This window comes from Pseudophryne corroboree, chromosome 11, assembly GCF_028390025.1.
Source record: "Pseudophryne corroboree isolate aPseCor3 chromosome 11, aPseCor3.hap2, whole genome shotgun sequence".
Classification (NCBI taxonomy): Eukaryota; Metazoa; Chordata; class Amphibia; order Anura; family Myobatrachidae; genus Pseudophryne; species Pseudophryne corroboree.
The window spans coordinates 257772278-257794690 of NC_086454.1; the positions used below are offsets into that span (position 1 = coordinate 257772278).

At 46.4% G+C, this 22413-nt stretch overlaps 1 protein-coding gene across 2 annotated transcripts in view; it reads left to right on the top strand.

Moving 5' to 3' along the window:
* The window catches only part of HEATR3 (HEAT repeat containing 3), a 211355-nt gene that overhangs the window by 140742 nt on the left and 48200 nt on the right, over window positions 1–22413 (top strand). For both annotated transcript variants that reach the window (XM_063945350.1, XM_063945351.1), the window contains 3 exons: window positions 7876–8033; window positions 9412–9494; window positions 9775–9911. In XM_063945350.1, the coding sequence (XP_063801420.1) occupies window positions 7876–8033; window positions 9412–9494; window positions 9775–9911 (378 nt within the window). The remainder of the gene's footprint in view (window positions 1–7875; window positions 8034–9411; window positions 9495–9774; window positions 9912–22413) is intronic.

Genomic DNA, 22413 nt, shown 5'->3' on the forward strand with positions numbered 1-22413 from the left:
GGCCAGGAAGGATGTAACTGCAAAACATTATCATCGCATTTGGCGAAAATATGTTGCGTGGTGTGAGGCCAAGAAGGCCCCTACGGAGGAATTTCAACTGGGTCGTTTCCTACATTTCCTGCAAGCAGGATTGTCTATGGGCCTAAAATTAGGATCCATTAAGGTTCAAATTTCGGCCCTGTCGATCTTCTTCCAAAAAGAACTGGCTTCAGTGCCTGAAGTTAAGACGTTTGTCAAAGGGGTACTGCATATACAGCCTCCTTTTGTGCCTCCAGTGGCACCTTGGGATCTCAATGTAGTTTTAGGGTTCCTAAAATCACATTGGTTTGAACCACTTGCCACAGTGGATTTGAAATATCTCACATGGAAAGTGGTAATGCTGTTGGCCCTGGCTTCAGCCAGGCGCGTATCAGAATTGGCGGCTTTATCCTATAAAAGCCCTTACCTGATATTTCATTCGGATAGGGCGGAATTGAGAACTCGTCCTCAATTTCTCCCTAAGGTGGTTTCAGCGTTTCACATGAATCAACCTATTGTGGTACCTGTGGCTACTAGGGACTTGGAGGACTCCAAGTTGCTGGACGTAGTCAGGGCCCTGAAAATATATGTTTCCAGGACGGCTGGAGTCAGAAAATCTGACTCGCTGTTTATACTGTATGCACCCAACAAGCTGGGTGCTCCTGCTTCTAAGCAGACGATTGCTCGTTGGATTTGTAGTACAATTCAACTTGCACATTCTGTGGCAGGCCTGCCACAGCCAAAATCTGTTAAAGCCCATTCCACAAGGAAGGTGGGCTCATCTTGGGCGGCTGCCCGAGGGGTCTCGGCTTTACAACTTTGCCGAGCAGCTACTTGGTCAGGGGCAAACACGTTTGCTAAATTCTACAAATTTGATACCCTGGCTGAGGAGGACCTGGAGTTCTCTCATTCGGTGCTGCAGAGTCATCCGCACTCTCCCGCCCGTTTGGGAGCTTTGGTATAATCCCCATGGTCCTTACGGAGTTCCCAGCATCCACTAGGACGTCAGAGAAAATAAGAATTTACTTACCGATAATTCTATTTCTCGTAGTCCGTAGTGGATGCTGGGCGCCCATCCCAAGTGCGGATTGTCTGCAATACTTGTATATAGTTATTGTTACAAACAAATCGGGTTGTTTATTGTTGGAAGCCATCTTTTCAGAGGCTCCTACGGTTATCATACTGTTAACTGGGTTCAGATCACGAGTTGTACGGTGTGATTGGTGTGGCTGGTATGAGTCTTACCCGGGATTCAAGATCCTTCCTTATTATGTACGCTTGTCCGGGCACAGTATCTTAACTGAGGCTTGGAGGAGGGTCATAGGGGGAGGAGCCAGTGCACACCAGCTAGTCTAAAGCTTTTACTTTTTGTGCCCAGTCTCCTGCGGAGCCGCTATTCCCCATGGTCCTTACGGAGTTCCCAGCATCCACTACGGACTACGAGAAATAGAATTATCGGTAAGTAAATTCTTATTATATATAGCGCTCTGGTGTGTGCTGGCAAACTCTCCGTCTGTCTCCCCAAAGGGCTAGTGGGGTCCTGTCCTCTATCAGAGCATTCCCTGTGTGTGTGCTGTGTGTCGGTACGTTGTGTCGACATGTATGAGGAGGAAAATGGTATGGAGGCGGAGCAATTGCCTGTAATAGTGATGTCACCCCCTAGGGAGTCGACACCTGACTGGATGGTCTTATGGAAGGAATTACGTGATAGTGTCAGCACTTTACAAAAGACTGTTGACGACATGAGACAGCCGGCAAATCAGTTATTACCTGTACAGGCGTCTCAAACACCGTCAGGGGCTCTAAAGCGCCCGTTACCTCAGATGGTCGACACAGACCCAGACACGGACACTGACTCCAGTTTCGACAGTGAGGAAACAAACGTATTTTCCAGTAGGGCCACACGTTACATGATCACGGCAATGAAGGAGGTTTTGAACATTTCTGATACTACAAGTACCACAAAAAAGGGTATTATGTGGGGTGTGAAAAAACTACCTGTAGTTTTTCCTGAATCAGATGAATTAAATGAGGTGTGTGATGAAGCGTGGGTTTCCCCCGATAAAAAACTGCTAATTTCTAAAAAATTATTGGCATTATACCCTTTCCCGCCAGAGGTTAGGGCGCGTTGGGAAACACCCCCTAGGGTAGATAAGGCGCTCACACGCTTATCAAAACAAGTGGCGTTACCGTCTCCTGATACGGCCGCCCTCAAGGAACCAGCTGATAGGAAGCTGGAAAATATCCTAAAAAGTACCGTATTTTTCGGACCATAAGACGCACTTTTTCTCCCCAAAAATGTGGGGGGAAAAGTACATGCGTCTTATGGTCCGAATAGAGCAATTAAGACCTTATGGAGCGCTCTCAATGCCCTGGGTGGGAGCGCACTGGGTGGGAGAGGCAGCAGTTATCGGGTGCGGGTAGCGGCGGGTCCTGTCTGCTGCTGCTGCTTTGCCGTCATCTCAGAGCCCGTCATCTGAGAGCGCCGGCATCACGTGACTCCTCTGCTCCCTCCCCTCACCACCTCCGATTCCTTCCTCAGAGTAGAGTGCTTTGGGCAGCGTAAACTGACAGGCTGTGACAGGCAATAAAGTGAGTCCCCCCGCTCTCCCCCCCTCACCTCTTCCTTTCTCAGAGCCTGTAAAGCTGATGTCTGTGTCTACAGTATAGATTGTAAGCTTGCAGCAGGGCCCTCTTACCTCCAAGTCTGTCTGTTGTTACCCAATTTGTTTTATCTCTGTTTACAATTGTAAAGCGCAAAGGTATTTGCTGCACTATATAAGACAATGTAACAGAATCTATTTGGTTCAGAATATTTTTTTTTCCTGTTTTCCTCCTCTAAAAACTAGGTGCGTCTTATGGTCAGGTGCGTCTTATGGTCCGAAAAAAGGGTATATACACACATACTGGTATTATACTGCGACCAGCAATCGCCTCAGCCTGGATGTGCAGTGCTGGGGTGGCTTGGTCGGATTCCCTGACTGAAAATATTGATACCCTGGACAGGGACAATATATTATTGACTATAGAGCATTTAAAGGATGCATTTCTATATATGCGAGATGCACAGAGGGATATTTGCACTCTGGCATCAAGAGTAAGTGCGCTGTCCATTTCTGCCAGAAGAGGGTTATGGACGCGACAGTGGTCAGGTGATGCGGATTCCAAACGGCATATGGAAGTATTGCTGTATAAAGGGGAGGAGTTATTTGGGGTCGGTCTATCGGACCTGGTGGCCACGGCAACGGCTGGGAAATCCACCTTTTTACCCCAGGTCGCCTCTCAGCAGAAAAAGACACTGTCTTTTCAGGCTCAGTCCTTTCGTCCCCATAAGGGCAAGCGGGCAAAAGGCCACTCATATCTGCCCCGGGGCAGAGGAAGGGGAAAAAGACTGCAGCAGGCAGCCTCTTCCCAGGAACAGAAGCCCTCCCCCGCTTCTGCCAAGTCCTCAGCATGACGCTGGGGCCTTACAAGCGGACTCAGGCACGGTGGGGCCCCGTCTCAAGAATTTCAGCGCGCAGTGGGCTCACTCGCAAGTGGACCCCTGGATCCTGCAGGTAGTATCTCAGGGGTACAAATTGGAATTCGAGACATCTCCCCCTCGCCGGTTCCTGAAGTGTGCTTTACCAACGTCTCCCTCCGACAGGGAGGCGGTATTGGAAGCCATTCACAAGCTGTATTCCCAGCAGGTGATACTCAAGGTACCCCTCCTACAACAGGGAAAGGGGTATTATTCCACGCTGTTTGTGGTACCGAAGCCGGACGGCTCGGTGAGACCTATTTTAAATCTGAAATCCTTGAACACTTACATACAAAGGTTCAAATTCAAGATGGAGTCACTCAGAGCAGTGATAGCGAACCTGGAAGAAGGGGACTATATGGTGTCTCTGGACATCAAGGATGCTTACCTCCATGTCCCAATTTGCCCTTCTCACCAAGGGTACCTCAGGTTTGTGGTACAGAACTGTCACTATCCGTTTCAGACGCTGCCGTTTGGATTGTCCACGGCACCCCGGGTCTTTACCAAGGTAATGGCCGAAATGATGATTCTTCTTCGAAGAAAAGGCGTCTTAATTATCCCTTACTTGGACGATCTCCTGATAAGGGCAAGGTCCAGAGAACAGTTAGAGGTCGGAGTAGCACTATCTCAAGTAGTACTACAACAGCACGGGTGGATTCTAAATATTCCAAAATCGCAGCTGATTCCGACGACACGTCTGCTGTTCCTAGGGATGATTCTGGACACAGTCCAGAAAAAGGTGTTTCTCCCGGAGGAGAAAGCCAGGGAGTTATCCGACCTAGTCAGGAACCTCCTAAAACCAGGCCAAGTGTCAGTGCATCAATGCACAAGGGTCCTGGGAAAAATGGTGGCTTCTTACGAAGCGATTCCATTCGGCAGATTCCACGCAAGAACTTTTCAGTGGGATCTGCTGGACAAATGGTCCGGATCGCATCTTCAAATGCATCAGCGGATAACCCTGTCTCCAAGGACAAGGGTGTCTCTCCTGTGGTGGTTGCAGAGTGCTCATCTTCTAGAGGGCCGCAGATTCGGCATTCAGGACTGGGTCCTGGTGACCACGGATGCCAGCCTGAGAGGCTGGGGAGCAGTCACACAGGGAAAAAAAAATTTCCAGGGCTTGTGGTCAAGCATGGAAACGTCACTTCACATAAATATCCTGGAACTAAGGGCCATTTACAATGCCCTAAGTCAAGCAAGGCCTCTGCTTCAGGGTCAGCCGGTGTTGATCCAGTCGGACAACATCACGGCAGTCGCCCACGTAAACAGACAGGGCGGCACAAGAAGCAGGAGGGCAATGACGGAAGTTGCAAGGATTCTTCGCTGGGCGGAAAATCATGTGATAGCACTGTCAGCAGTGTTCATTCCGGGAGTGGACAACTGGGAAGCAGACTTCCTCAGCAGACACGACCTCCACCCGGGGGAGTGGGGACTTCACCCAGAAGTCTTCCACATGATTGTGAACCGTTGGGAAAAACCAAAGGTGGACATGATGGCGTCCCGCCTCAACAAAAAACTGGACAGATATTGCGCCAGGTCAAGGGACCCTCAGGCAATAGCTGTGGACGCTCTGGTAACACCGTGGGTGTACCAGTCAGTGTATGTGTTCCCACCTCTGCCTCTCATACCCAAGGTACTGAGAATCATAAGAAGGAGAGGAGTAAGGACTATACTCGTAGCTCCGGATTGGCCAAGAAGGACTTGGTACCCGGAACTTCAAGAGATGCTCACGGAGGACCCGTGGCCTCTACCTCTAAGAAAGGACCTGCTCCAGCAGGGACCCTGTCTGTTCCAAGACTTACCGCGGCTGCGTTTGACGGCATGGCGGTTGAACGCCGGATCCTGAAGGAAAAAGGCATTCCGGATGAAGTCATCCCTACCCTGATCAAAGCCAGGAAGGATGTAACTGTGCAACATTATCACCGTATTTGGCGTAAATATGTTGCGTGGTGTGAGGCCAGGAAGGCCCCTACAGAGGAATTTCAACTGGGTCGTTTCCTACATTTCCTGCAAACAGGACTTTCTATGGGCCTAAAATTAGGGTCCATTAAGGTTCAAATTTCGGCCCTGTCGATATTCTTCCAGAAAGAACTAGCTTCAGTTCCTGAAGTTCAGACGTTTGTCAAGGGGGTACTGCATATACAGCCTCCTTTTGTGCCTCCAGTGGCACCTTGGGATCTCAATGTAGTTTTGGGGTTCCTAAAATCACATTGGTTTGAACCACTCACCACTGTGGACTTAAAATATCTCACATGGAAAGTGGTAATGCTGTTAGCCCTGGCTTCAGCCAGGCGTGTCTCAGAATTGGCGGCTTTATCCTATAAAAGCCCTTACCTAATTTTTCATACGACAGGGCAGAATTGAGGACTCGTCCTCAATTTCTCCCTAAGGTGGTTTCAGCGTTTCACTTAAACCAGCCTATTGTGGTACCTGCGGCTACTATGGACTTGGAGGATTCCAAGTTACTGGATGTAGTCAGGGCCCTGAAAATATATGTTTCCAGGACGGCTGGAGTCAGAAAATCTGACTCGCTGTTTATCCTGTATGCACCCAACAAGCTGGGTGCTCCTGCTTCTAAGCAGACTATTGCTCGTTGGATTTGTAGTACAATTCAGCTTGCACATTCTGTGGCAGGCTTGCCACAGCCAAAATCTGTAAAAGCCCATTCCACAAGGAAGGTGGGCTCATCTTGGGCGGCTGCCCGAGGGGTCTCGGCTTTACAACTTTGCCGAGCAGCTACTTGGTCAGGGGCAAACACGTTTGCTAAATTCTACAAATTTGATACCCTGGCTGAGGAGGACCTGGAGTTCTCTCATTCGGTGCTGCAGAGTCATCCACACTCTCCCGCCCGTTTGGGAGCTTTGGTATAATCCCCATGGTCCTATCGGAGTCCCAGCATCCACTTAGGACGTTAGAGAAAATAAGAATTTACTTACCGATAATTCTATTTCTCATAGTCTGTAGTGGATGCTGGGCGCCCATCCCAAGTGCGGATTGTCTGCAATACTTGTACATAGTTATTGTTACAAAAATCGGGTTATTATTGTTGTGAGCCATCTTTCAGAGGCTCCTCTGTTATCATACTGTTAACTGGGTTCAGATCACAAGTTGTACGGTGTGATTGGTGTGGCTGGTATGAGTCTTACCCGGGATTCAAAATCCTTCCTTATTGTGTACGCTCGTCCGGGCACAGTATCCTAACTGAGGCTTGGAGGAGGGTCATAGGGGGAGGAGCCAGTGCACACCAGCTAGTCCTAAAGCTTTTACTTTTGTGCCCAGTCTCCTGCGGAGCCGCTATTTCCCATGGTCCTTTCGGAGTCCCCAGCATCCACTACGGACTATGAGAAATAGAATTATCGGTAAGTAAATTCTTATTTTTTCATATATATATATATATATATATATATATATATATATATATATATACAAGTAATGCTAGGTTTGTATCATATCCAAGGGAAATAAAACAGCTCATCCTACATGGTACAAAGGCTTTGATGGAGACAAAAAAAGAGACTGATAGAAGAGCATAAAGTAAAGTAGGGATTCACAACTCCAATCCTCAAGTACCACCAACAGGTCATGTTTTGTGGATGTCTTTAATCATGCGCAGGTGAGGTAATAGCATGAGAAATGTAACCAGTGGTTAAGATTAGGCGCTTATAGGGTGCTTTCTCTTTCAGTTGCAGCTAAAAATGGGATAGAAAATTCCTATAAAGAACATACATAGAAATAAGCACAAATAGCAGCGCTGGAATGCTTTAAAAAAAATAATTCATATAACGGATTGTCTGGATAAAGCTTTAGAAATTTTAACATATAATTTTCAAATTCACACAAAACATATGGATGAATTCATATATACCCACACAGCATATATAATTGTGATTACATATATTAGTGCTTGTTCCTTAGTAAATCTGGTCTATGGCTGAAAGGAAATATGCAGGTCAATAGATTCTTAGCTATAGGGTAGAATTCATCAGAGATGTTGGTTTACCACCATAATCCCCATTGGTGGAAGAGTCCTGGGCTGAAGAGTCTGTTGAACGGCATATTTCCTTTCAGACGTAGTCCAGTGAGTATATATGAATTCATCCATGTGTTTTGTGTGAATTTAAATCCTATATTAAAATGTATAAAGCTTTATCCAGACAATCTGTTTTATCAATTAATTCAGTTTTTAAAAGCATTCCATCCTAAAAACCTGACCAGTTGAGAAAACTTGAGAACCCTTGTATGCATTATAGGGGGTTTCAGGAACATTGCGCTTGGTTTCATCTGTTATATTGTATACATTGTGTTGGGACTAGCTACATAATGAGTATTTATATCCTCAGATCCATCTGATGATGAGTGGGAAGAACTCTCTAGCAGTGATGAGAGTGAACTATGCATGGAAAAAGCAGTAATGGATGGAGGCGGCCAGCTGATGTCACCACTCTGTCTATCTGCTGAAATACATTCTGCTCTCTTGAACCACTGCATACCAAAAAAGGTGTAGTTCAGAATCCATCTCCAGTACTCTGGTCCATTATATCAGGGGAACACTTGGTGGTGCAAGATAAAGCTTTGTAAACACCTCTACAATCATTTTTGATTCCCGACCTGTTCATTAGATATCTTAACAGTGTGAACCCACTTCCTGTCATGTTTTATGGTATTGTCTAATAGTATCCATCAGATTCAACGGTACACTATCGGACAAGATTTGAAGTGTGTACATGTTGCCAACCGTTCTGTCCGAGGTTCTGCAGATGCTCCTCCAGCATCGTAGCCATCTGTAGAGTGTGTACGGAGTCATAAACTTTTTAGCAGATATTTTAGACGGATGAGGCTTGTATATCTCAAGGTAGATTGTAAAGGTGTATACACACAAATCAACACTTTCTCCGAGACTTCCAATCATAAATGTAGTCGAAAGTAAAATCGCAAGTGTAGTGTGATTGTATAAGTGTGTGCCTAGCTTTAGGCATTAGTGGTAAGGGCGTGGGAGTGGCACCAGTTTGTTGTTCACTTGTTTCGCTTTGCCAGCAGTTTATATCTTTTCCCATAGCTAGGAAAACAGGGATTCAGTTCCCTCACCCGGACATTTTCACGTTTTTACACATAAATAAAGATCCGTTCTCCTTCCATGTCCTATTACAGCCGCTGGTTACATCTGTAAAAATTGTGTATTTTGTTTTTTCCTTTACGGGAGCAAATACATACCAAGCTTTATTTTCTCTCCTGATCTGCATCCTGTGTAGAAAGTTATTATTTTTCCCTTACTTCTGCCGTTCGATGAACACCCCCCACACCCACATCCACCCCCATTTATGCAGGAGAGGGCAAATTCACCATCATCCTCCATGTTCTAAAATAAATTAACATGTTCCATTCACTAAAGGCTGTTATGGATTGTTTATTTTCACACCGACAGATGTTTGTGCCTGAACCAAAACCACTACCCTATCCCTGCTCCTGATACATATATTAAAAAACTATATATAGTGTGTAAGGTGCACTATTTGCCTGTATGGTCTATACACAAACCTGGGCTTGTGTATAAGTATCATACCACAAAAGCAGTGTTCGCGATACAACTTCTGTTCCACTTTATGGCTTCATTTTGTGAAATGAATATCTAGGCCAGGGGGTAGTGCTCCAGCTGTTGTTAAAACTACGCCAACTAGCATGTCCTGGCACGGTTCTAGCAGGCCTTAACTTCAAAGCTGTGGCAGGTCATTTTGGGATCTGTAGTTCCACAGTAGCTGGAGTGCCACTGGTTGCCAACCTATGATCTAGATCAGTTATAAAGTCTTTAATGCTTAAGGAAAGGTAGAATATGCTGATTTCAACATTTGTTTACCTGTATTTTTCCTTTTGGCTACTAGGTGCTGGAAAAGACTCATTTCCCAAATGGTGATGCATTACAGATCTGTAGACAGACAGCAGCCTGGAAGCCATTGATTACAAAGTAACGTGGTTCATTCGCTCTTATGTAAACACTTGGTGCTACACATTGCACGTCTGGTGTAGATGTCTTATTGCAACTGAAAGCTACACTAACATTCGTATGACTGCATATTTATGGTACTGGATTCACCTATGCCTTTTGTTAATAGGCTACATATGTGTCTACTAAATATCCTCTTATATATGTTTTTTTCTGAATGTAAGTTTTGTCCAGGAGATGACTAACTGGATGCCTTATTTACATTACTATAGAACCAATGTCTGTTTCTGCTTTGTTCCAGACTGTACAGTGTCCAGCACAGAGCTCTGACCTGCCTACATAATATCTTGTCTATGATGGACATAGAGAGTTTGGGAGGAATATCCGCATTACAGGAGCTTTCTCTGCACCTTTCAGAATTAGTCTTTACTGAAAATGGTAGCTATTTCCTTTATAATTATAGTTTTTCATGCTATTATATAAAACTTTACAAAATAATATACTCTGTACAAACCATCTTTGAAACATCAGTAGGGGCAGTATCAGCTGCAGCAGGGGGTACGGGTGATTATTCCTGTTCCGCTGTGCACTGCGGGTGAGTGAGTAATAACCATGGGAGGGATCTGGTGGGGGATATACATGGGAGTCTTGGATCAGCCATTACACCCCTGCATCTCCTCCACTGCGAGTGTGGAGGACTGCGCCTCCGCTACTCAAGAGACATGCAGAACTGAGGGGACTTTCCCTGAGTGGAAGCAGCAGCCTGCTGAGCTATCCCTCCACTAACCCATCCCCTGACCCACCTCAGGGTCTCCAACCCAAAGGATGAGACCGGAGGGTGCATCTGAGGAGAATAGGGACTGTGCCATGAGGAGGATAGGGACCTGGGTTGTGATTGTAGAGTATTGGGGGGGGGGGGGAGAGAGGACAGGCACTGGGAACTTTGTAACAGGAGGAATCCTTTAGAGTGGAGCTAAAGGGCATGGCCTATGGAGGATAGAGTGGGGCCAGGTCCATTGTATGAGGGTGAGAAGAACCAGGAACAGTATCTTAGGAGTAGGAGAGGTACACGGCCCAACCTCCCTAGTGTTAATGGTACCGTTCAGGGACCTCTGATGCCTTGGAGTGTGTGTTCTGGTATATGTCTGTGTATGGTTACTACTAGAAAAACTTGGCTGCATGTGCATCCCTGTGTCTGATATCTCTGCGGTTGTGTGTGTGCGCACGTTGGTGCCCACCCACCGCGGATGTCTCTCTACACAAAGAGCCTACCTACATTTTCTTTTTACTTGGAGTTTGCCTTATAACCAGTACAACCTTTCACATCGCACAAATAACCCTGTATATTGCCGGGTCTAGGTGCGGTTTGAAAGGGATATGTTACAATTTCCTGGGTCGACTGCCCCTGTATTTCTACCTGGGAATAAAGCAGCGGTTTTCCCGGGTTGAAATGACCCTGGACCTGTTCAGTCTGTAGGAGAGGTGGCGCTATAGGGACAGGCTGTGCTAGGAGATGATCTTATGTCCAGGCCCCGCCTCCACACGCATCAGTCTGAAAGTGGCCTCAAGCGGGTCGCACCCGGAAAGGACCCGTGTCTAGGTCCTGGGTGCGACACACATTTGCAATGTAATAAGGGATATAAAGTTTAAGATGGAGTGTCTACTATTGCAATTGCTCATATAACCATTAGGAGGCTATAGGCATTGTTTGGCAGAAGGTGAAACCTCCTGTCACAGCCCTATCCCTCCTTCCTTCCTAGGCCTAATACCTTCTTACAGGTGTGATAGGCATTGTCTTACAGCTCTGCCCCTAGTCCAAGTTATGCAGTCTAGTATTGCACTATGGGTGTACAGTATGTGCCTCCGCATCCTCCCTACTGAGGTGATGAGCTTTTCCCTTGTACACTGTGAACACACCTTGTACATCCATACTTACATATGCTGCTCACATGATTACGGTATTGTACAGATAGCTTTAGACCAATCTGGCCGTCATATATATCAGTGTTTCTCAGTATATATGTAGAACATATTAGGAACTGGTATGAAACCCGCAGTGATACCATGCACAACTTTGAGGAATATAAATGCTCGTTGCACGAAGTACACTACACTTCCATGGGCAAGATGCATGATGCAAGTTTCTCTTTCATCCACTAGGTGACACTGGAGTTCCTTAGACATTAGGGGTGTGAAGCTTGCAACCGGAGGTGTGGCACAATGTTAAAAAAATATTGCCTGCACAGCCGGTTCCTCCCCCTTCACATCCCTCCTCCCTCAGTTTTGAAAATTGTGCTGGAGGAGTAGCACATGGAGCTCAGAGCTCCTGACAAAGATTTTAAAAACTACTCGGCTGCGTCAACCTAAAAAAGGGGGGACAAAGCCCACGAGTATAGGAGAGACAAAGGTCCCTTCTGAAGGGACCTGCATCTCTCACAGGAGATCCTCTTATATAAAAGTGAGTACTGGTCGTAGGTAAAGGGCCCTAGTGTAACAAGGATAGGGGGTTTTAAAAAATATATTTTTTAATGACTTGTAACCTCAGATGGCAGAAACTACAGTGTTCAGCCCCCTGTTAGATAAAAAGAAAACTTAGAGGCGCCGCTGTGGGGACCGAGTGACGGGTCCCGCAGCGCGTGTGCTCTGGAGATAGAGTTCAATTATGCCTCTCTCCCGGTCATAAACCTGCGGCCACTGCACAGACGAGGAAGAGTAATATCATACTCGCCGACGGCTGCACGCCAGACACGCCGCGAGGGGACGGGGAGCGCAGTCCCGGGCGCACGCGTTGGCGGGCACGGAATGAAAGTGCAGTGCGGGTAGAACAAGCACGGAGGTGAGACTCCGCGGCCGCAGGGGAAAATAGTTTTAGAGACTGGAGATTAAAACAAACCCTCCTGCTACCAGAGGGACCAGTTAGGGTCCGTTAGTCCAATGATGTGATATATATATTTCATTGGCGGCCATTTTAATTTTTCAGCTAGGCGCCAATCTGAGGGACAGGGATGATCCCTCCCCTTCTTGGAGGTATTGTTTTATAGCAACTGCTCCCCCTAATGGTAGATTTTAGATTTGCAATGAGGATCTCCTGAAGAATAATTGTGACTTTATATTTTCAAGGGACTTCTATACAAAGATCCTGCAGAAAATACTGGGAAGCACGAAGACAACCCCACCATCGTTGCTGATTTACAGTTCGGTCTGTGAGGGTTGCTAACCGGCTGGTGACATTTTTAAATTAAATTTTATATATATATATATATATATATATTTTTTTTTTTTTTTGTATTATTTATTTATGTGATTTTGTCATTCCATATAGAAGAATTAGTTGTCCAGCCGGTTCCAATACTTCGCTTCCGTCATCGCTCAGTCTTTCCCTTTCTAATTAAAAGGCTGAAAGCACTGCGTAATACCCTGATACGGGTTTAAATAACATGTCTAAAGCACCAACCAAGATGCTATGTTTGTAAGAAATGTAACAAGAAGAGCACGAGGGTTGGCAGCTCCGGGGTGTGCGACTCCTGCTTAGACAAGGATGCTCCACCTGGGAGCAGTGCTCCGCCTAGGTCATGGGAAAAATAGAATCTCAAGGAGATGGCGGAATCCCGCAGACAGCAATCGGAATGGGCTGCGGGATTCTCTAGACGATGGAGGAATTTCTCATCAGGTTAACGCCGCGAGCACATGCAGAAACGAATGTGCGCAAGGCAGTTAAAGGACCTCTTCCGATCATAACAGAGACAGACGAGGAAGATCCTCTCATTGATACGGAGGAAGGTGAGTTAATTGAATCTACCCTGGACACCGATTTTCCAGAAGTAGACACGGCACTCTCAGGTATTGAGTCTTTGATTGAGGCGGTAAAACAGATCCTAGACTTCAAAGCGGAATACGTCAAAGAACCAGAAGTATTCGATTTATTCGAATCACAAAATCCGCTGCCTGCGGTGTTTCCCATTCCTAAATCCCTCCAATCTCAGATGGAGGAGGCTTGGAAACAACCGGACAAACACTTTAAATTCCCAAAGAGGTTTCATGCGACTTATCCCCTACCCAAGGGTATCATGGATAAGTGGGAGACTCCACCTGTAGTGGATGCTTCCCTTGGAAGGTTATCAAAAAAGACAATTTTGCTGATACCTAATGGGACGACTTTAAAAGATGCGTCAGATCGGAAGGTGGACACAACTTTAAAGTCAATATTCATGGCAGCTGGTGCAGCACAGAGACCTGCGATCGTATGTACTTGGGTCAACAAGGCCATGGGCGCGTGGCCTGGGCGTATTGTACAAGCTATTGAGGTGGAGAATAGCTTGGAAGAGATTACCCAACTGGCGGACCACATTCGAGAATCTGCTTCATGCTTGTTTCAGGCCTCACAAGACCTTAGCGGAATAGCTTCGCGCATCTCCGCTTCGGCTACATCAGCTAGACTGATTTTATGGCTCAGAGAATGGCAAGGCGACTCTGACACCAAGAAGGCGGTGGAATCCATCCCCTTTGGGGGAGAGATGCTTTTCGGTGTTGAGTTGGATAAGTGGATTTCGCAGGCTACAGCAGGGAAATCTACCTTTCTGCCTACTCCATATACGAGAGCCGTTCCATAGGCTAGAAGAGGATATTCGGGACCGGCGTTTAATTCATTTAGATCGCGGTCCTTTCGAGGCAGAGGTCGAGGTTTTGGTACACAAGTCTGTGGAGGCAGAGGTAGAGGCCGCGCACAGGCAGCAGCCAGACAACAGGATAAACCTGTTGACAAAACCGTGGCATGACGATCTTCCGGCCCACCTGGGATCTCCCTTGGTGGGCGGCCGTCTGGAAGGTTTTCGTGATATATGGACCGTCACCTGTCCAGATCTGTGGATCAACGACATAATCTCGCAGGGGTACAGACTGGATTTTCAACAAAGACCTCGCAGTCAGTTTTTTACAAAGGGTCTGCCTCAATGCCCTCAGAAGGCAGAAGCACTACTGACGGCCATTCAAAAATTATTACGACCACAGGTCATTACTACAGTTCCCGCCACTCAGAGAGGAACGTTTTTTTATTCCAGTCTTTTTGTCGTGCCAAAGCCAGACGGAACGGTCAGACCAATACTCAATTTAAAAGTTTTAAACCAGTTTCTAAAGATATACAGATTCAAAATGGAATCAATCCAGTCGGTCATTGCAGGGCTGGAGCAGGGCGAATTCATGGTGTTCATGGACATAAAGGATGCATACCTGCATATTCCAATTTGGGCTCCCCACCAAGCTTACTTAAGGTTTGCACTGGGGAAGGATCATTACCAATTCAGAGCCCTGCCATTTGGTCTGTCATCGGCGCCGAGGATCTTCACGAAGATAATGGCGATCATGATTGCGGAGTTGAGAAGGTTGGGAGTCACGATAATACCCTATCTAGACGATCTCCTGATCAAGGCCTCCACTCAAGAGGAGCTAATCAAAGATGTTCAGACGTCTCACCAATTTCTCATTCAACACGGATGGATTGTGAACTTCCAGAAATCCAACCTCACTCCGACTCAACGGATTCAATTCATTGGTCTCATCTTGGACACGGTACAGTTAAAGATTTTTCTGCCAGAATCCAAGATCAACGACATACAGAAGTTAGTAGATCAGGTTTTACGGACACCATCAGTGTCTCTGCGCCTCTGTGTACAGCTTCTCTGAAAAATGGTAGCGGCGTTCGAAGCTCTCCAGTACGGCAGACTTCATTCCCGACCGTTCCAGATGAACCTCCTTGCTCAGGGAGCCGGTTCACACTGGCGTCTTCATCGACGGATCCGACTTCAACCACACGTACGAGTCTCCTTAATTTGATGGTCGTTACACAAGAATCTCACAGCAGAGAAGAGTATGGAATTGGAGGATCCTGATAATGGACGCCAGCCTCAGAGGTTGGGGTGCCGTCTTCGAGGACCATCAATTTCAGGGACGATGGTCATTACAGGAGAACAGATTACCCATCACCATACTCGAAATGAGAGCAGTTTACAATGCACTACTCCTCGCCGAAGGCTTAGTCATGAACCAGTACGTGAGGGTACAGTCGGACAATGTGCCGATGACGGCTTACATAAACCGTCAAGGAGGAACAAGGAGCAGAATGGCGTTAAGAGAAGCCACAAAGATATTGTTGTGGGCAGAAAGACGAAACGTCATTCTCTCGGCAGTGTTCATTCCCGGTGTGGAAAACTGGGAAGCAGATTATCTCAGTCGACAACACATGCACCCGGGAGAGTGGTACCTACATCCGCGGATCTTCGACATGGTGGTGAGGAGATGGGGTCTACCTCAAGTGGACCTAATGGCGTCTCGGCAGAACCAGCAGCTGCCCAGATGTGTCCAGAACAAGGGATCCAGCAGCAGAAGGAGTGGACGCATTAACACTTCCTTGGGGTTACGAAAAGGTTTACAGTTTTCCACTGTTCCCACTCATTCCCAGGGTTCTGAAGACGTTGAAACGAGAGCGAGTGTGGGCGATTCTAATCGCACCGGATTGGCCACGCAGGAGTTGGTACTCGGATCTACAAGGTTTGTTGGCGGACAAACCGTGGCGGTTACCTCAGAGAGTGGACCTGCTATCTCAAGGGCCGTTCCCCCATCCGGACCTGAACAGACTACGTTTAACGGCGTGGCTATTGAGACCAGGATCTTAAGGAACAGAGGGATACCTAGAACGGCTATTCCTACGATGATTGCGGCTCGAAAACTGGTCACGGCCATGCATTACTACAGAATTTGGAAGAGGTACATCGACTGGTGTCAGGAACGTGGATGGAATTCGAGGACCTTCCACTTATCCAGACTTTTGCTTTTCCTGCAGGCCGGCCTAGACTTAGGTCTGCACAATAGTACTTAGAGTACTAATACAGCGCTGGAAAATGAAACTATGCAGACAGGTGGAAAGGATTAGTCAAAAATTTAATATAGATTAAAAATAGGTAAAATTATGCCCAGGGTACCACTTATTGGGCACCAATACATGCAAAAAAACTGTTAAAAAACAACGACATGGCTCATTTAAAAAAGCCTAATTGAATCAGCAATGGGACGAATCCAGTGGTTGGTGGACTGCAATTTCTTTTTACCATTAAGGATGTATGTCCTTCCACAGATATATTTACCAATCCTGGAGGTACAAATGCAAGTTTCCCAGATGGTGTCTCAGCAGATGAGTGGTTTCAACACATCAATTGAAAGGGAATGGGTTAGTACTCCATTAGCAGTAGGATGGTTGTGGAGGAATGGTTCCGAGTTCCTATAAGGGTCCACCGTCCAAATGATCCTGGATAGTTTATGTCCCAGTAGCCAGCAAATAGATGCTTACGCGTTTCGCTGTCTTCAGGGGGCAGCTTTGTCAAAGGTAAGTGCTCTCTATAAAAATCATCCTTTATATAGGGCATAGATTAATTAATCCACATCACCTGTCTGCAATACCAATCCGTTACAAATTTATTCAAAATGAAATTTAAATAACATAATTCTAATAAAGAAGGCAAACCTATTATCATCCTTATTTTTAATAATAAAAACGAGTGTTTTATAACAGTATTTTAATGTGTAGTACCATAAATAGCAAACTAACATTTAATCAAGGGGAATAGATATAGATGACAATCCACTGGACTTCACTGTCCTCAATTCTATTTGTGCTCTAGTAGCTGCACATTGTATGGTCACGTGAAATAGCTGTCATACATCACGTGACCCATATTACCAATCATACTTTAATAAATAGTTTGCAACCCTATTGTCATGGTTACCATCTCCCTACGTTCCGTTGCGCCTGGGATCTCTGAAGGTTCACGTGTCGGCTCTTTCCATCCTTTTTCAACAGCGGTTGGCATCCTTACCAGAGGTACAGACCTTTTTACAGGGGGTGCTGAGAATACAGCCCCCATTTCATACTCCCACTGCACCGTGGGATCTCAATCTGGTATTAGATTCTTTGAAATCGCCACTCTTTGAACCGTTACCTAGAATAGACCTTAAATCTCTCTTGGAAGGTTACGTTGTTGCTAGCCTTGGCATCGGCTAGGCGGGTTTCTGAGTTAGGAGCCTTATCGTGTAAAAGTCCCTTTTTAAATTTTCATGAAGATCGGGCGGAACTCCGTACACGAGCGGATTTCCTTCCTAAAGTTGTTTCAGGGTTTCATGTAAACCAGCCGATTGTGGTACCATTCTTCCAGTGTCTGGCAGATTGGGATGTGTCCTTGGATGTGGTCAGAGCGTTGCTGGTGTACATACACATTACGTCATCCTTTCGGAAGTCGGACCATTTATTTGTCCTGTATGATGGGCCAAGGAAGGGTTGGCCGGCTTCTAAGCAGTCTCTGTCTAGATGGATTAGTCTTGCCATTCGGCAAGCTTATGTTTCCAGTGGTAACCAGGTTCCGGAACACACGGGTGCTCATACTACCCGGTCGGTGGGTGCCTCCTGGGCGGCCGCCAGAGGTGTTTCCACGACTCAACTTTGCAGAGCGGCGACGTGGTCCTCAGCCCACACGTTCGCAAAATTTTACAAGTTTGATACCTTTGCGTCCGAGGATTCTAAGTTCGGATGTTTGGTTTTACAGGCAACAGACAGCACTCCCTCCCTGGGGGATAACTTTGGGACGTCCCCTAATGTCTAAGGAACTCCAGTGTCCCCTAGTGGATGAAAGAGAAAAGAGGATTTTGGTACTTACCGATAAATCCATTTCTCTGAATCCTCTAGGGGACACTGGACGCTCGCCTCGGTGCTGTCGGCCTGCTGTGTTTGGGTTATTGTTCAAGTTCGTACAAACGGTGTTAATTTCGGTTTAAGCAGTTCTTGGATGCTGTTTGTTCTGTTGTACGGTTCGGTTCCTCGCCAGGTGCGGTAGTCTCATGTCCAATTCTTTCAGTCACATTTTCAAAACTGAGGGAGGAGGGATGTGAAGGGGGAGGAACCGGCTGTGCAGGCAATATTTTTTTAACATTGTGCCACACCTCCGGTTGCAAGCTTCACACCCCTACTGTATAGGACTCCAGTGTCCCCTAGAGGATTCAGAGAAATGGATTTATCGGTAAGTACCAAAATCCTCTTTTTTCTCACCTGGAGGTGAGAGGTTTTATCTAATTTGCTCTTACTGTGGTTAGGGTTCTATCTGCCATTCCCTATCCATACTACAGGTATGATGCCATTAAGTAGAGTATTTCTGATACCGCTTTCAGATCGCAATGCCGGGTCCCACCCGGGAATTGGAAACGGGTCCTTTCCGGGTGGGACCTGGCATTGGACCCTACATACCGCAATCCCTAACCAGCAATATGCCTGGTTGGGTTGGCATCCGGGGGCAGAGGTGGTGCAGCGAGATGACATCATCTCCGCGCTCCTCTCTCTATGCAGTAAACGAGTAATGGGTCGCATCTACCCAGGTAACCCGTTCACACTGCGCCTGACCCCGTAATTACTGGGGAATAACCCTTCTTATAGCCCGGGTTGAATTACCGGGTCAGGCGACCTGGGAATTCATCCATGGCCCCTTTCACACCGCACAGCGACACATGTTGACCTGGCTATATACCGAGTCGAAACCGGGTTATTTGTGCGGTGGGAAAGGGGTCTCTGTCCCTCCTTAGGGGGAGTCATTGTCATCCTGCATATGTTACCTGTCCTCGTTATGGGTATCATAGTTTTAAATATGTGTGTGTTATTACTGCGCAATGTTTTCTGTGCGGGTGCTAGTTAGTATTATGTTTGCAATGTATTGCTAGGTCTCTCTATTTTGGCAGATGAATTGGCTGTACTCCGCAGTGTGGTTTTTTTATATATGTATCGAAGTATATTTTTTGATTTAATATACACAAGGAGCACTCTCATGTTATTGGGCTGTATAGCTGGGTCTGTCTCCAGTTATCGTTATATTCTCTTCCCGTGTGAATAGATAAGGTGTTTTTCTAGATGTGTGAGCTGTTGCTGTTTACTGACGCATAGAGAGGGCTGTAAAACATCTATACACGCCTACAATGACACCTTGGTTAGTTTTGCACCTCTGTCAGTTTATCTACACAGGGCACATCTTCTACTCAGCAACTCCAGTCCAAACACCACGATGTACAGCGCGGGGTCTTGAACCTACTGCGGTATCTATATCTGATTTACAGTGAAGGGACTATTCTTTCCTGATTGTAGTCTGGCTATTATATTCAGGTACACCTTAGAAGCTGGATATATTAATATCTGCATCTTGCCGTGGGTTCCCCTGCAGTTCTCCTTCACCGGTGTGGAGAAAGGACATGGGGTCACTGGAACTTAGAGATAATGATTTTCTGAGAGCGTCCTTCTCTAGTGCCATTCTTCCTTTATCTTCAGGTTTGGTATCGCCTGATGTTTTTTCATTCTAAAAACACCTACATCCAGCCTGAACACGTCTGATATTGGAAGCTAAGGTTCAGTGGATGTCTACCAACTCTTCATTACACCCTTTGGGGTATGTCATATTGCTGCATATCCTTGTTGGGAGTGAAACTTACTCTTTTAGTCCATTTCTTGCCTCACTCCTTAGACATGTGTCGTAAACGGAGGTACTGGTGTATAGGTGAGGGCTGCAGTTTCCATTGCCGCCTTAGCACCTTATTTTTTTTTTTCCTGTTATCAGCTGACGCATCTTCACTGTATCTAGCTGTCATAGGACGCCTTGAATGTGTTTCTCCTTTGGCTTCACTGTCAAAAGCAGTGTTCTTTTGTTTCTGCTGTATCATGCCTCTGGACGGTGCTGGCCTGGTTCTAAGTGGAGCCCTTTGATTCAGGGGGCTTCATCTAGCTTTTTGTCGGGTTTATGTAGTCAATGATAGACCTTCCCCTTGTTATTGTCAAAAGAAAAAAATTATCAGAAACCCAAGGCGCAAACCACTTATGCAGCTATCCGAGAATGTGAGGGCCACTTCACCCTCATAAAGAACAGAATGCAAATGTGAATACTCGAATACAAGCGCTCAGTGTTATTTCATACAAATAGTACACTTAAAGGTATATGCAATTGCGGTCGAATTCCCGAAAATGTCGAAAAATGGGACATTTTCGCCCAAAAAAATAATTCGACAATGCAATTCAGTAGTTTTCGTCAAAAAAAACGGACTTTCCAAATTCGACTTTTTGAAATTCGACATTTGTCAAATTCGACATTTCTGCAATGGTACAAATGCGGCAATTCGACAAAAGTATATTCAATTGAAGATTGTAAATTCGACAACAGTGCTTTTAGACAGTAAATTTGTAATTTTCAATCCGCCACACTTTGCTGGCGGAATCTAATAAAAATGTTTAAAAACATGTTGTTTTTTTTGTGTTATTTTTTATTGGTAATAGCATATCTATTTATATTAGAAGGGATTAGGTACTTGGTTTGTCTATTTTGGAGGCACAAGTATTATTTATATATTTTTAAAAATATTTATTTATTATTATTTTTTTAATGGAATTGTAAAAATCTGAAGAAAAAAAATGCGTGGGGTCCCCCTTCCTAAGCATAACCAGCCTCGGGCTCTTCGAGCCGGTCCTGGTTCTAAAAATCTGGGGAAAAAACTGACAGGGGATCCCCGGTATTTTTAAAACCAGCACCGGGCTCTGGTGCTGGTGCAAAAAATACGGGGGACAAAAAGCGTAGGGGTCCCCCGTATTTTTTACACCAGCACCGGGCTCCACTAGCTGGACAGGTAATGCCACAGCCGGGGGTCACTTTTATACAGCGCCCTGCGGCCGTGGCATTAAATACCCAACTAGTCACCCCTGGCCGGGGTACCCTGGGGGAGTTGGGGACCCCTTCAATCAAGGGGTCCCCCCCAGCCACCCAAGGGCCAGGGGTGAAGCCCAAGGCTGCCCCCCCCCCCATCCAAGGGCTGCGGATGGGGGGCTGATAGCCTTTTGAAAAATGGAAGAATATTATTTTTTCCAGTAGTAGTACAAGTCCCAGCAAGCCTCCCCGCAAGCTGGTACTTGGAGAACCACAGGTACCAGCATGCGGGAGAAAAACGGGCCCGCTGGTACCTGTAGTTCTACTGGGAAAATAATACCCAAATAAAAACATGACACGCACACCGTGAGAGTAAAACTTTATTTCTCTATCGTCCTAAGTGGATGCTGGGGTTCCTGAAAGGACCATGGGGAATAGCGGCTCCGCAGGAGACAGGGCACAAAAAAGTAAAGCTTTACTAGGTCAGGTGGTGTGCACTGGCTCCTCCCCCTATGACCCTCCTCCAGACTCCAGTTAGATTTTGTGCCCGAACGAGAAGGGTGCAATCTAGGTGGCTCTCCTAAAGAGCTGCTTAGAGAAAGTTTAGTTTAGGTTTTTTTCTTTACAGTGAGTCCTGCTGGCAACAGGATCACTGCAACGTGGGACTTAGGGGGAAAGTAGTAAACTCACCTGCATGCAGAGTGGATTTGCTGCTTGGCTACTGGACACCATTAGCTCCAGAGGGATCGAACACAGGCCCAGCCGTGGAGTCCGGTCCCGGAGCCGCGCCGCCGACCCCCTTGCAGATGCTGAAGCGTGAAGAGGTCCGGAAACCGGCGGCTGAAGACTCCTCAGTCTTCATAAGGTAGCGCACAGCACTGCAGCTGTGCGCCATTTTCCTCTCAGCACACTTCACTGGGCAGTCACTGAGGGTGCAGAGCGCTGGGGGGGGGCGCTCTGAGAGGCAAATATAAACCTTATACAAGGCTAAAAATACCTCACATATAGCCCATAGGGGCTATATGGAGATATTTAACCCCTGCCTGACTGGAAAAATAGCGGGAGAAGAACCCGCCGAAAAAGGGGCGGGGCCTATCTCCTCAGCACACGGCGCCATTTTCTGTCACAGCTCCGCTGGTCAGAACGGCTCCCAGGTCTCTCCCCTGCACTGCACTACAGAAACAGGGTAAAACAGAGAGGGGGGGCACATTAATGGCTATATATATATATAT